Source organism: Hippopotamus amphibius, chromosome 13, assembly GCF_030028045.1.
Source record: "Hippopotamus amphibius kiboko isolate mHipAmp2 chromosome 13, mHipAmp2.hap2, whole genome shotgun sequence".
Lineage (NCBI taxonomy): Eukaryota > Metazoa > Chordata > Mammalia > Artiodactyla > Hippopotamidae > Hippopotamus > Hippopotamus amphibius.
The window spans coordinates 30,516,970-30,530,387 of record NC_080198.1 but is presented as its reverse complement, the minus strand read 5'-3'; the positions used below and the strand labels follow the sequence as shown (position 1 = coordinate 30,530,387).

At 45.5% G+C, this 13,418-nt stretch overlaps 1 protein-coding gene across 22 annotated transcripts in view; it reads left to right on the top strand.

Moving 5' to 3' along the window:
* The window catches only part of ABHD6 (abhydrolase domain containing 6, acylglycerol lipase), a 91,735-nt gene that overhangs the window by 55,984 nt on the left and 22,333 nt on the right, over positions 1-13,418 (top strand). For 9 of the 22 annotated variants that reach the window (XM_057705032.1, XM_057705034.1, XM_057705033.1 and 6 more), the window contains one exon: positions 8,610-8,762. The exons of 1 other annotated variant lie outside the window; for it this stretch is intronic. In XM_057705032.1, coding sequence (XP_057561015.1) covers positions 8,644-8,762 — 119 coding nt within the window. In that variant the 5' untranslated portion in view covers positions 8,610-8,643. Of the gene's footprint in view, positions 1-1,149; positions 1,215-4,163; positions 4,365-8,609; positions 8,763-13,418 lie in introns of those variants that run through there. 12 more of the 22 variants (XM_057705019.1, XM_057705020.1, XM_057705018.1 and 9 more) reach the window with 6 other exon arrangements.

Sequence of the window (13,418 nt, the reverse complement as noted above, 5' to 3'; positions counted from 1 at the left end):
AGTCAGCTTATTAATCTTCATGTTATGACCCCTAGGTTTTATATCTTAATTGGAAAGGCTTTCTCTGTGAAGATGTTTTCAAACAGAGTTCTCATGTTTTCTTCTAGGACTATCGTGGTGTATTTTATCCTTGACCCCTCTGAAATAATTCAGGGGTTTTGTGGACTCACCTTCCATCACCTGTCTACTCTTTTCCTCATTTTCCTGCTGCAGTGACTTTGCCAGCATCTCTGCTCTGTCCAGCCCTATTTTTTTAAAAATAAATTTATTTTTTATTGGCTGTGTTGGGTCTTCATTGCCGCACATGGGCTTTCTCTCGTTGCGGCGAGTGGGGGCTACTCTTCATTGTGGTGCGCGGGCTTCTTATTGTGGTGGCTTCTCTTGCTGCAGAGCACGGGCTCTAGATGCGTGGGCTTCAGTAGTTGTGGCACATGGGCTCAATAGTTGTGGCTCACGGGCTCTAGAGCGCAGGCTCAGTAGTTGCGTTGCACGGGGTTAGTTGCTCTGCGGCATGTGGGATCTTCCCAGGGCAGGGATCAAACCCATGACCCCTGCGTTGGCAGGTGGATTCTTACCCACTGCGCCACCAGGGAAGTCCCTGTCCAGCCCTGGTTTTGAGCTTTGCGGTCCCCTTGCCAACTCCCCTAGTAGAAATATTGTATTCGTTTGCCCTTTGGTTGCCACCTTCCTCTCCTTTTCTGAGTATAACTTTTAGGTAACCCTAACCCCAGATGGAAGAGGGGAGCTTTAATCTTTATTTGAAGGTCTTTGTTAAGTTTGAAGCCTCCAGAACCTCCCTCTCCCAAGCACGCTTGTTCCCCTCATTGCCTTTCTCGCGCAGGCAGCCCAGGAGTCGCCAGCTCATCCCACGCGTTGTCCTCGTCACAGATTCCTTCTTCGGCCTTCACGCCCTCCTGGCCAGGCTTTCTATCTCACATGCCCTGCCTGCCCTTTGTGCAGGTTATTTAATTGGGGGAGGTGACCTGAACCAGAGGCAACTTTACAGCCACAGAATATTTGCACTTCACCTGTGCCAAGGAGGAGAGCGCTCTGCCTTGAGCGAGGCCAGCAGCATTGCCAGGTGTTACACCTCTTTCATATTGCCAAATATCAATTAATGCTTGGTCACTTCCTTTCCTGTGATTCCAGAGTCTCATTTTCAGCTTCTGCCAGAGCCAGTAGCAGTTGGGAAAGAAGGCTGTGCTCTTTGAAAAGTGAGTATGTGCTTTTAACACCATAGATTGCCAGCAAAAAAAGAAAAAAGGCAGCCCTTAATGAGACGGGGGCTACTGTGTCAGTTCCCTGACGACCTTCTGCAGGCCAGCTTCTTGGGGGTCAGAGGTGTTCTCTGGTTCGGTAGGTCTGCTGGGGAGGGGATTGGACACCTGAAGATTTTTCTTTTTAAAGATTTATTTATTTATTTTATTTTTGGCTGCGCTGGGTCTTCGTTGCTGTGCACGAGCTTTCTCTAGTTGCGGCGAGCAGGGGCTACTCTTCATTGCAGCGTGCGGGCTTCTCATTGTGGTGGCCTCTCTTGTTGTGGAGCACAGGCTCTAGGCGTGAGGGCTTCGGTGGTTGTGGCTCGTGGGCTCATTAGTTGTGGCACACAGGCTTAGTTGCTCCATGGCATGTGGGATCTTCCCGGCCCAGGGCTTCAACCTGTGTCCCCTGCATTGGCAGGCGGATTCTTAACCCCTGCGCCACCTGGGAAGCCCGACACCTGAAAATTTTTAAAGCTCAAGATATGTATCCAAACCCCCTCCCCCCTTTCTCAAAGACTGTGCCTGGAGCAGGGCTCTGAGTTTGAAGGGAGTCAAGAAGACCTGGGCCTGTGAGGACCAGGATGCTTTGCTGGGGAGTGTGACACTTGAATCAGCCAGAGAGGAGCTCTTCAGTCAGGCAGGACAGCAGAGTGCTCCACACAGAGTGGGCAGCGTGAGAAAGACCAAGCGTGAGGCTGTGCAGGTGCAGGCGGAGGTGTGGGGCCAGGAAGTTGAGCTGGGATCATACAGAGTGCTCAGAGTTCACACCAGACCAGAACCCCCAATCCCTGGTATAAACTGAGAAGATTCCTCTGGCAGCTGGTGGTGCAAGGACTGAACAGGGTGTGAAAAAGCAGCCTTCAAAGAAATGGGAGCCAGGAGAGATGAGGACCTGGACCCAGTGTGGCGGCTGAGGGAGGTGCGATCTGACTCCTACAAAATCTCATACCTGGTGGGAATGTTTCTCCCCCCAAGAACTTCCTAGTAAACGTTAAGCCAGAAGAATTGGTTGCAAGAGGCCTTGGGAGGTATAGACCCCCTAAAACTGTGCTGTCCAACACAGCACCTCCTATTCACATGTGGCTTCTGAGGATTTACGATGTGATGGATGTGACTGAAGGACTGAACTTTGAATTTTATTTAATTAATTTAAATTCAAATAGCCACATATAAACAGTGCAAGACTCAGACAAGTTGGCTCCAGTCCTGGCACCTCCCCGCGGTGGCATGACAGACGTGCTGAGCAAGGAGGAAGAGTGAAAGATGCATTGGAGTCTGGGAGGCCAGACTGATGTGGATACTGTCAGGAGAAGGGGGAGAGATGTACCCGAGACATTGTAGGACTTTTGGGTCACGAAGATAGTCGAGCAGGCTTTTAGAAAAGTCTGGAAGGAGGTCCAGGCCAGGTGTGTTGATTTTTGCGTTTCCTGTGGGAGGCAGTGGTGGAGTGTATAGATAGAGTGAACTCTTCAAGGAGGACCGTGAGGAGCGCATCATGGGACTATTCGGGGGGAAAGTACGAGAGCATCGTGGAAATAGCCAGCGGAGAGAGGGAGCGGAGAATTTTAGGAACCAGACCAGGCGTGCTCACAGCCGTGGCTTGTTTGGACAGCAGGGCTATCAGAGCTGCGAAGAACAGAGGAGGAACGGGCTCAGCCAGGGTGAGGGGGAGACAAGGCCAGGAGGGCAGAGGTGAGCACCTCACGGCGGTAATCCTAGGGTCGTGCCACGCTTTCACTGATGCCTGGGAAGGTGTAGCTGCTTCCTTGCAACTTTCAGTGTGATTTTCCTCCGAGATGAAGAAGATGACTATGGCAAGGAGTTAGAACTGCTCATTTCTCAAATTATTCAGCCTCATCGATCCCGGGGTTTCCACACAAGCGAATCTTAGTGTCTTTGTGTCTTTTTTAGCTGTTCACCATTAGTGATAGTTTTGAGGAATGGGTTTATCTTTACAAGAACCTAATTTCAGAAATCAGGGTTGGGTAGATGCAACAATGTTTAACAGCTAGGATTTTGTATTCAGATTTCAAGAACTTAGTGTTTTCCTAGTGGAAAACACTGTGGAAAGAATTTTCATATTGCAGAATTAAAGAAAAAAATTATAAGCAGCACTGGTTAGTTTTTAGGACATCAGCAGGAATTAGGTAATAAATTGTTAATCTGTAAAGTTAGCATGTTACTTGCTCTTAAAATAGTTCTGGAGAAGTGGAAGGAATGTGGATGGGAACACTGCACTCTGTGCCTTTTGTGTAACTGATGCATGATAAATGTCTGCTTAGCAAATGCTGAGAGAAGGCAAAGGTAGCATGAACCAGGCACACCTACAGGATTGCATTGAAACGCAGCTCGTGCCACGTACCAGTCAGGTAACCTTGGGGGCATTTGTTAACTTCTGTCAGCTTCGGTTTCTCCATCTTTAAAATGGGAGCAATACTTCCTCCTGCCGGCGTTGTGCAGGATAAAATGAGAGGATGTGTGTGAACCACCTACATGGGGCCTGGCATACAGCACTCACTGCATGGAGGCTGTCGCTCTTCTGTCTTTGGCTGTGGTGGTAGTGCCGTGGTCATTACTGTTGTTGATATAATTATTAAAATACTCATTATTTTGAAGAGACCAGGACGTTAGTTTTTCAAATCTGATGGAATATGAGTAGATGTCTAGGGGAAGGCAAGATTCTATGAAAGTGTTTTCCATTCTATTTATTCTTGGAATTTTGCTTTATACCTTAAGATTACAGTATCAGAAGTCAGGATGATGGGTTTTAAAAGTCAGTGAGAACATTAAAAGATAATTGTGACACATTATCCCTGACCTCTAACCCAGACTAAACTTGGGAACATTAATGAGTCCAATGTTTATCTGGATCTGCTGATTAATCTTTGTCCCTGTGTTCAGAGAGAAGGGCCCCGAGTGCACAGCTTCAGTGTTAACAGGGAAAGGCCATGTGGCAGGCTCTGGTCTCTGGGTGAAAGTGTGTTACCCTCCCTGGTGACACAAAGGTCAGCTCTCCTTCCCGACGTCCCCTTGTGTCAGACTGTGCTGCAGAGCCGCTGAAATCACTTCTTTAACACTGGGGAGCCTCACTTGATGCAACAGATATGTAAAATGAGTGCATTTTTCTTTTTCAGTTTATTCAGGCATTATCAAACATCAAAATATTATCAAACATTACCAAGCACCAAATATTTCCCAGATACTGTTTTAGGTTCTGGGAAAAATGTAACAGGGAACAAGATTCTCGTGGAGCGCAAGCCAGATCCTACTCTTCAATTGTCTGGCGTAATTTTAGAAATGTTTTAAGTCACCAGAGTAGGAAAGGACAGAAGAGATGTTTTGGATGAATGTTCTCATTAATAGATAAGGAACCCAAGGTCTCACAGCCCATGTGTGGAAGAGCCAGCCAAGCACCCCACCCCCAGCCTGGTGCCCGGCCATCATACACATCTGTCCCAGTGGCAGCCATTCATCTACCACCACCATGATGTTCACCAGATCCGTGTACCACCTAGTTAGTTAGCATTTTTCTTTAAATCAATTCCTTCTTTTAACTTAATTTGCATCCCTACCATAAACTGAAAATATCCATAAAAATCAACACAGAACAATGTTATTAAATAGTTAGATACCGTTGCCTGTGGGAGGCTCAAGGGTTAGAAAGCTGTTTAATTACAACCATACTGAGAGTTTCTCTTTGACCTAAGCAGGGCGGGAAAAGCACTGCGAAGAGATGACTTTCTCAGTATGAATGTGTTCCCCGAGGCTGTGTAGCCCTGAGTATTCTCCTGCTCCCTGAAGCCACCTTGCAGGTGTCAGTTGTGCAGGCGCCGTGCTTAGGGAAACTCCACACTCTACCCCTTTTGATGGTCGGTCATTGGTGATTTCGGGTCCACGAGGCTTCAGTTTTCCTGTGTCCAGCTTCCCCCTTAGGTGCATAGAACATCCTAAAAACAAACCCCAGTAGAGTAGGACAGCTGCCTTTTTAAAGACTGGGGCAAGTCCGTTGTAAAATGACGGACATTGCAGAGGTAGGAATAATGGCCAACTCTTTATAGAAAACTCAGAAAACATTAGTGTCTTCACTCAGGGCCTGTCTGTATTTGACCTCATCAGAGAAAGTGTGCAGGATTCTCTGTAACAAGTCCAAGCCTTGCTAAATTGAGATGCTCTGCAAACGGTCATTATTGAAGATTATACTCTGCCGTTAAATGGAGGACGGAGACAGATAAAACCTTTCCCCAAACTGACCATAATGTCCATAGCAGGCATTGATGAAACCAGGAGGTTTCTTTTTGATAATCATGCCTTCATGCTGGGGCTCCCGTCTCCTATGTCAGAGTCTGTGACATATGTGGCTTTGGGCATAAAATGCTCTAATTCCTAAGCTAAAAGAACATCATGTAATTAACTTCCTGCAGCTCAGGAATCAGAATTCACGATGACCCTCAGCAGTTTTTAAGGACTTTATGTGATGTGGGAAAGCCCTCTTGAATCTGACAGTTCCCATCTTCATCAGCTCTTTTGTGACCCACACTGTTCAAACAGATTTGTAAAATTCCCTTCACTCCACGATTAATTTGCTTACCCCTTGACAGCGAGACCTTTTTAACATCATAAATTGTACCCAGCATTAAATAGGTGACTCCTCTGGGGAGTTTTGTAATTATTGAAAAAGAGAAAAGTCAGGTCTCTTACAGCATCATTGGGAATGGTTGTCCTTAAAACAAATAGGACTGAACCCATTTTGTAACTTTGACTTTCATTCATTCATTTGTACCTTATTTGTGTCCTGTGCTATTTCAGGCACTGAGAAAGAACATGTATGATTATTCCTACCCTCAAGGAGGTCTGCTTCTAGGAGGAGAAAGAGCCCAGTGATATAAGTGTGCTGGAAAAAGTGTTCACAGTGACTGAGGAAATGAGGGGTCAGTTGAATCAGAAATACAGACAGTGCTTCTGCCCTTGAGAAGGTGGCTGTTTTCATGACTGTAGACCCAGGGCTGTCCCCGGATAGAGTGTGTGTGAAACTAAAAGGAACCATTTAACCCACCTATAGATGTATCTCTTTCCCCCTCTAGACTGAGGGGCTTGTTTCACCAAACCTTTCACAAGAGATGAAACATCTAAATGGAGACATCACATCTTCATGGAGAAATTAGGGGTGATGAATGTGGGTATTTAACAGCAGAGAGGTTACAAAGATTGAGAAAAGGCCATTTGAAAAAAACTAGACAAAGTGGAGCTAGAAGCAAAGAGAATGGGTCCAAGTCAGAAACCTGTTTTATAATCATGAATACCAGCTTAGTGACCTTGGGCAAGTTGCTTAACCTCTCTGTGCCTTAGTTTCCTCACCTTTAAGTAGGGGATAAAGCACTCACCTTGCCTGTTTGATGGGGTTGGTGTGCTTTATCAAGGGTTAGCAAATTGACCTGAAGTCTGTTTTTTACAACAGACTTTTGTTGGCAAACTGTCACACCTGTTCCTTACATGTTGTATGGCTGCCGTCTCACTACAAGGGCAGCTTGAGTCGTTGCAACAGAGACCCTATGACCCGCAAAGCTGAAATATTTATCATCTGCCCTTTACAGAAAAAGTTAGCTGACCTCCGTGCTCAGTGGTTATGAGGTCGTACTTTGCTATCATGAAATCATTATAAAATTGAAATACACAGCAGTTGATAGAGGTGTATGGGACAGAGCTGTCCATCTCACAGGAAATATAAGGAAGACCGTGATTTGGTACACGTTTGCTTTTTCTTGAAGAAGGGTGTTTTCTGTGTTAGTGAGATGCACACTTAACACAAGTGGCTGAGTCCTCAGGTGGCAAATGGCCACACCTGACTTACAGATCCTTGCAGGAGTTGTTTTTTCTATTGGGGAGGATGATGGGACTTGAAATATTTTTTATTCCAGGAAAAAAAAATAAACCATGTTGTGAGTTCATGAGACAGGACTGGGTGGGGACCTCTAATTCAGCGGTGCTTTCTAGAGCGCCTAGAAATGGGTCAGACCAGAGTCTGAGTGCTGGAGGTACAGTCCCTGCCCTCCTGGAGCTCACGTCCTAGCCTTCAGACGTGTCCACCAAGTCTGCGGGCGGACATCAGAAAGTACACTGAAAACTCTGCTGTTCTGATGTGTTCCCTCCTAACTTTTTATTGTATATTACTTATATTTGAATAGTGTATACATGTACATGATAAATAACCAAAATTTTAAAGGGTAGACCATGAAAAGCAACTCTCCCTCTATCCCTGACACCTAGCCACCTGATTCCCCACCTCAGATGCAACCACTGTTGCTGGTTTCTTGTACACCTTCCAGTGATAGTCTGTACATAGATGAGCATCAGTGTATACATGTGTATTTTTTCCTTCCTCCCGTCATCCTTTCCTCCCTTTCTCCCTTCCTCCCTTCCAGGTCTTCTGTCCTCCCTAACTTTTTTTTTTTTTAATTGGCTGCATTGGGTCTTCATTGCTGCATGCAGACTTTCTGTAGTTGCGGAGAGCAGGGGTCTACTCTTCATTGCAGGCGCGGGCTTCTTATTGTGGTGGCTTCTCTTGTTGCAGGGCATGGGCTCTAGGCACATGGGCTACAGTAGTTGTGGCACATGGGCTCAGTAGTTGTGGCTCGGAGGCTGTAGAGCGCAGGCTCAGTAGTTGTGGCACTCAGGCTTAGTTGCTCTGTGGCATGTGAGATCTTCCCAAGACCAGGGCTTGAACCTGTGTCCCCTGCATTGGCAGGCGGATTCTTAACCACTGCACCACCAGGGAAGCCCCCCTAACTTTTAATTTTTAAAAACTGCAAACCTAATAGGAAAGTTGGAGGTTACCTTTGAGTTCACCGGTACATTTCACCACATTTACTTTATTTCTCCCTCCTCTACACACACACATGCGTGCACACACACACACATGTGTGTGCACACACGTATATTCATTTTTTCTCTCCTCAACTGCTAAACGTGAGTAGCATATATTATTATACTTTATCCCTTAATACTTCAGCAGACGCTAGGAACAAGGACGTTCTCTTACATGTAAACATAACCACAGTTTCATCACCACACTCACTGATACAATAATATTATATAATAACCAGTCCTTACTCAAATTTCCACAGTTGTCCCCACAGTTTACTTTATAGCTTAAAAGAAAAAATCCAGGATCATCTCAAGGATTCCTCATTACATTTAGTTGTCCTGCCTATTTAGATTTTTTTAAAGCACTTGCCTACTTTTGTTTCCTCCTGATCCTTGCCCTCGTTCTGTGTCGTTCACTTCTCTGTCCTGCTTTGCTTCTTCACCTTGTCTCCTGAGGCGGAGTTGCAGCACCGTTGCTCTCTTCAGCCCCTGCAGGTGTCAGCCAGCCCTACAGAGCAGGATGGACCTTGACGTGGTTAACATGTTTGTGATTGCGGGCGGGACGCTGGCCATCCCCATCCTGGCGTTTGTAGCCTCGTTCCTCCTGTGGCCTTCGGCGCTGATAAGAATCTATTACTGGTAAGTTCATGTTATAGTTCACGTTTTCAAGAATATCATGATCACGCCGTCTTAGCTGCTTGTCCTTTTTGGTTGTGGCTCTTCAGCATTTATCATGAAAGATATCAAACTCAGAGAAAAGTTGAAAGGCATCCTTTTTTGAATGTTGGGAGTGTTCCTGATGAATGGTGGTGGTAGCTTCTAACCAGGTAAATTCTTCCAGGTTTCTGATGGTGTCTTTGCACAGGAGACCATCCTCTCTCCCAAAGTCACTGACTCTGCGCGCATTCATGGGAATTCTTTTGGTTTTTCTTGGTCATTGGATTCTGATCCAGTGATGTCTTGACAGATGCAGTGATTTGCACTGAAAAATGAGAAAGAGCAGGATCGTGGAGATGGCGTGGGTAGGACAGAATGGTTTTAGATTTTTTTAAAAGTATTCATTAGTAAAGTGACAGAAAGAAAGAAAAGTTTCCAAAATTTCTGTCGTTCTTGAATCACCTTTATGCTTCTTGCTCTATCTGCATACCACCTCTACTTTTCTTTTGTGTTTTCTTTAGAGTGATTTTTTAAAAAAACCTTAAGTCAATTTAAGAGTGACATAAATATCGCTAACTTAAGTGGAGAGCTCGCCATACTTGCCATAAACAGTGAATTAATATAAGAAAGTAAAAGTAAGCGCAGTACCATTAAACTGTGTTCATAAATTCCAGCCTAGGTACCATTGCCTACCAGAGGCTGTCTCCTCTCTCTTTGCTACAAAGTCTGGGAGGTGTGAAAGGTATACAGCCTTTCTCCTTGATGGAATCAGAAGGTTAATAGTTGAAAAGAGAGAAGCTTTCTCATGATGTGCTTCAGTGACTTTTCATGCCACAGTCCATTTACCAAATAAAATCACCTCTCACATTCCCATGGATTCATCCCACGATGAAGGAGATACCGAAATAGACCTGATTCCTCTCTGTGCCGTAGGGAAGCGCACTGAGATTTACCATGACTTCTGGAGTTGAGGACGCCCTTCTGTGCCCAGAGAAGAGGGCAGGGAGGTTGTGCTTGTGCTCTATATGTGCCCTCCCTCCTGGCTCCCTTTTGTTTCATGAGAGTGTGGAATTTTCTGCCTGCCAGCCAGGCTCTGATCCTTGAAAAGAAGCTAATTGAACGAAAGGGAGCTTTTTTCTTTCACTCTGTCTTATGGGGAGGTGATGCCCCCTTCGGAGGCTCACCCAGGACCCAACTCTGCATTGATGAAGCTAAGACTCCGGCTGCTTCAATGCCGTTGCCCTTGAAGCACCGGCAGTAGGAGTGTGCTGGGGCCAAGGCTCCCGTACGGCCCCTGACACGGAGAGGCTGGAGTGGTGTGCCCCTCTCTGCCCGCAGAGGCCCTGTGGACCTCCACATGCAAATTCCTTTTTTCGTAAATCAGAGTGACGCAGAGGATGCAGCTCAGTGATGTGGCCCCAGCACGGGTGTGGCCGCGCACAGAGGTGACTGGTCCACCTGAAGGCTAACCCCCCTGCCATACGCGGACGCCAGCCTCTGTGCTGCACAGGGCCCCAACCCCCGAGCTCCTTGGGCCGCCAAGGGGCAGGCTTTCAGAGTCAGAATGTGAGAATAATTGTGATGCTTGATCTTTCAAGAGAAAATTAACTTCGTAGCAAATAATTCACTTTTTTGGGTTAAAACTTCATGTAATTTAAACGTTACCATTTTAAAGTATACATTTAATTGGTTTTAATATATTCACAGTATAGTGAATTACCACCATCTAATTGAGAACATTTCCATCTCCCCCAAAAGAACCCCCATGCTTGTTACCAGGTACTCCTAGTTTTCTTCTTTCTTCATCCCCTGGCAACTAGTAATCTACCTTCTGTCACTTTGGATTTGCCTCTTGTGGACATTTCATATAAATGAGATCATACGATTTGTGGTTTTTTGTGTGTCTGGCTTCTTGGCACTTTTCAAGGCTCACCCATGCCGCAGTATGTGGTCCACTGTATGGTTATACCACATTTTATTTATCCAAATGGACGCTTGTGTTGGTCCCACTTTTTGGCTATTATGAATAATGCCTCATAGCAAATAATTCACTTTTATTGGCAAGTAATACCACCAAAACCCAGAGAGGCCCCACTGAGAACATTCGGTCCTTTATTATTTGACAGCACAGATGCATGTGACCTTGAAGCCTGCCCATGCCTGTCACTTCACTCAGAGCTGTAGCTGGAGGGTGAACACAATGTGCTCTGTTCTGTGAACTCAGCCACACAGGCCAAGAAGAAATCCAGTTGGCTGGGGAGGATGCAAATCCTAAAAATCCTTTCGGATTATGCCGGGTAGCGCTGTGGCATGGGGGCTGTGATTATCGTAATAGCACCCGTGATGCCATTGCAGAGAGCTGCCGAAAGCCCTGTGAGCGGCTTCCGCCACCCCACTGAAATGCACAGCCTGTTTCCTTCAAATCACCTTGCTGCAAGTGACACTTTCCCAGTGGTTGTCATAGGATGAGCAGCTTTACTGTGAGGAACTTACGTCCCTCAACCACAGCTACTCCTCCTGAGGCCTTCATTTACTCAGCTACCCGTCACGACCACCCATAGGTTCACCCTGCAGACCTGGCTTAGTCAAGTTAATCTGCAGGATTGCGATGTGAACAGGAGCAGCAGGCAGAAGAGGTAGCTGGGCATCCCTAACACCCCAAGCCGCCCTGCTGAGCGAGCATGCGGGTGTGAGGAAGGCATCTCAGGGTGCTCTCGCCTGGACTTCCCTGTAGGTCTCCTGAGCTCCTCAGCACACAGAACAGTGTCCCTGGTGGGTCGCAGCCAGTCTTCAGAGAGCTCTCTCTGGGTCTGAGTGGCCCCGGAGCACGGCCAGCACAGTTCCACAGAGATGTGGACTATGGTAGCTCATGCAGGAGGCGCCAAACACGTGGCTGTGAGAGTCCACAGAGCCGCGCTGCAGATGCTGTGGCCACTGTGGGTGACATCAGGGGCCGCTCTGGTTTTCATCATGTAAACTGTCAGAACTGTTCACGGAATGAAAAAGACTGGGACTTTTAAAGATTTTTGTTTTCCCCAAGAAACTCAGTTGTGTGATCAAGGTAAGAAAGCATGCATATAAGAGAGAGAAGGGGATAAGAACTAGAAAGGAAGAAATAAAACTCGTGTTGTTTCTGATGGCATGATTGTGTATGAAGAAAGTCCAAAAGAATCTATAGATAATGTATTAGAGTTAAAAAGTGATTTTGCAAGATTGCTAAATACGAGATAAGTAAACAAAAATCAGTTGTATTCTTATATAATAGCAACAAACAAATAGAAAAATGAAAAAATCTTTTAATGATACCATTTACCATAGTATCAACAAATACTAAGATACGTAAGAATAAATCTAAAGAACAATGTGCAAGGCCTTTACTCAGAAAACTACAAAGTATTAGTGAGAGAAATTTTGAACGATCTAAATTAATGGAGGGATAGACAATATTTGTGAGTTGCAAGATTTTGCATCAGAGAGATATCACATTTCCCTACAATGACCTGTAGATTGTGTACACACATTTAAAATCTCAGCAGGGTTTTTTTTAATGGAATTTAATAAACCGATTTTTAAATTTATAAGGAAAAGCAAAGAGCCAAGTTAAGCAAGACAGTCTTGAAGGAGAACAATACCAGATGATTTACACTACCCGCTATCACGACTAGTTATTAAGCAACAGCAGTCAAGACAGTGTGAAACTGGCACAAAGAAAGACAAATAAACCAACGGGACAGGAGGGTCCAGTAGCAGATGTACGTAGGTATGGTCTCTTGAACTGTGACAGAGGTAGCACTGCTCTGCAGCAGGGAAAGGGGACTGGGTCAGCTAGAAACCCATCTGAAGAAAAGTCAAACTTGACCCCTTTGGCAGGCAGAATTACTAAAACAGCCCCACCAAGATCTGCCTCCGTAATCCCCAGAACCTGTGAGGATGAGGAAATATCACTCCCACGGTTATGTTATGTTATGGTATGGTATGTTATGTTATGTTATGTTATGTTATATACAGTTGGCCTAAAGATGGGGAGATAATTCCCAATTAACATGTGAAATGATGCTCGATTTCTTTGACCCTAAGGGATATTCAAAATAAAACCATGGTGAGATACCATTTCACACCCATCAGAGTGACTAAAATGAAAAGGGCTGACTGACAATTACAAGTATGGGCAAGGATGTTGTATTAGTTTCCTAGGGCTGCTGTAACAAATTGCCACAAACTGGGTGACTTACAACAACAGAAATGTATTCTCTCACAGTTCTAGAGACTGGGAATACTAAACCAAAGCATTGGCAAGGTTGGTTCCTTCTGGTTCCTTCCATTTCCCCTTCCCTAGTTTCTGCTGGGTGCCAGCAACCCTTGGCGTTCCTTGACTTGTAGATGCATTACTCCAGTCTCTGTCTTCACATGGTGTTCTTCCTTCTGTGTGTTTCTGTGTCCTGATTTCCCTCTTATAAGCACACTGATGGTGTTAGATTTGAGGCCAACCCAAATCGACTATGACCTCAACTTGACTACATCTGCAAAGACCGTATTTCCAAATAGAGTCATATTCACGGGTTCTAGGTGGACTTGCATTTTGGGAGGATACTGTTAACCCAGTATAGATTTGGAACAACTAGAATGTGGTGTATTGTT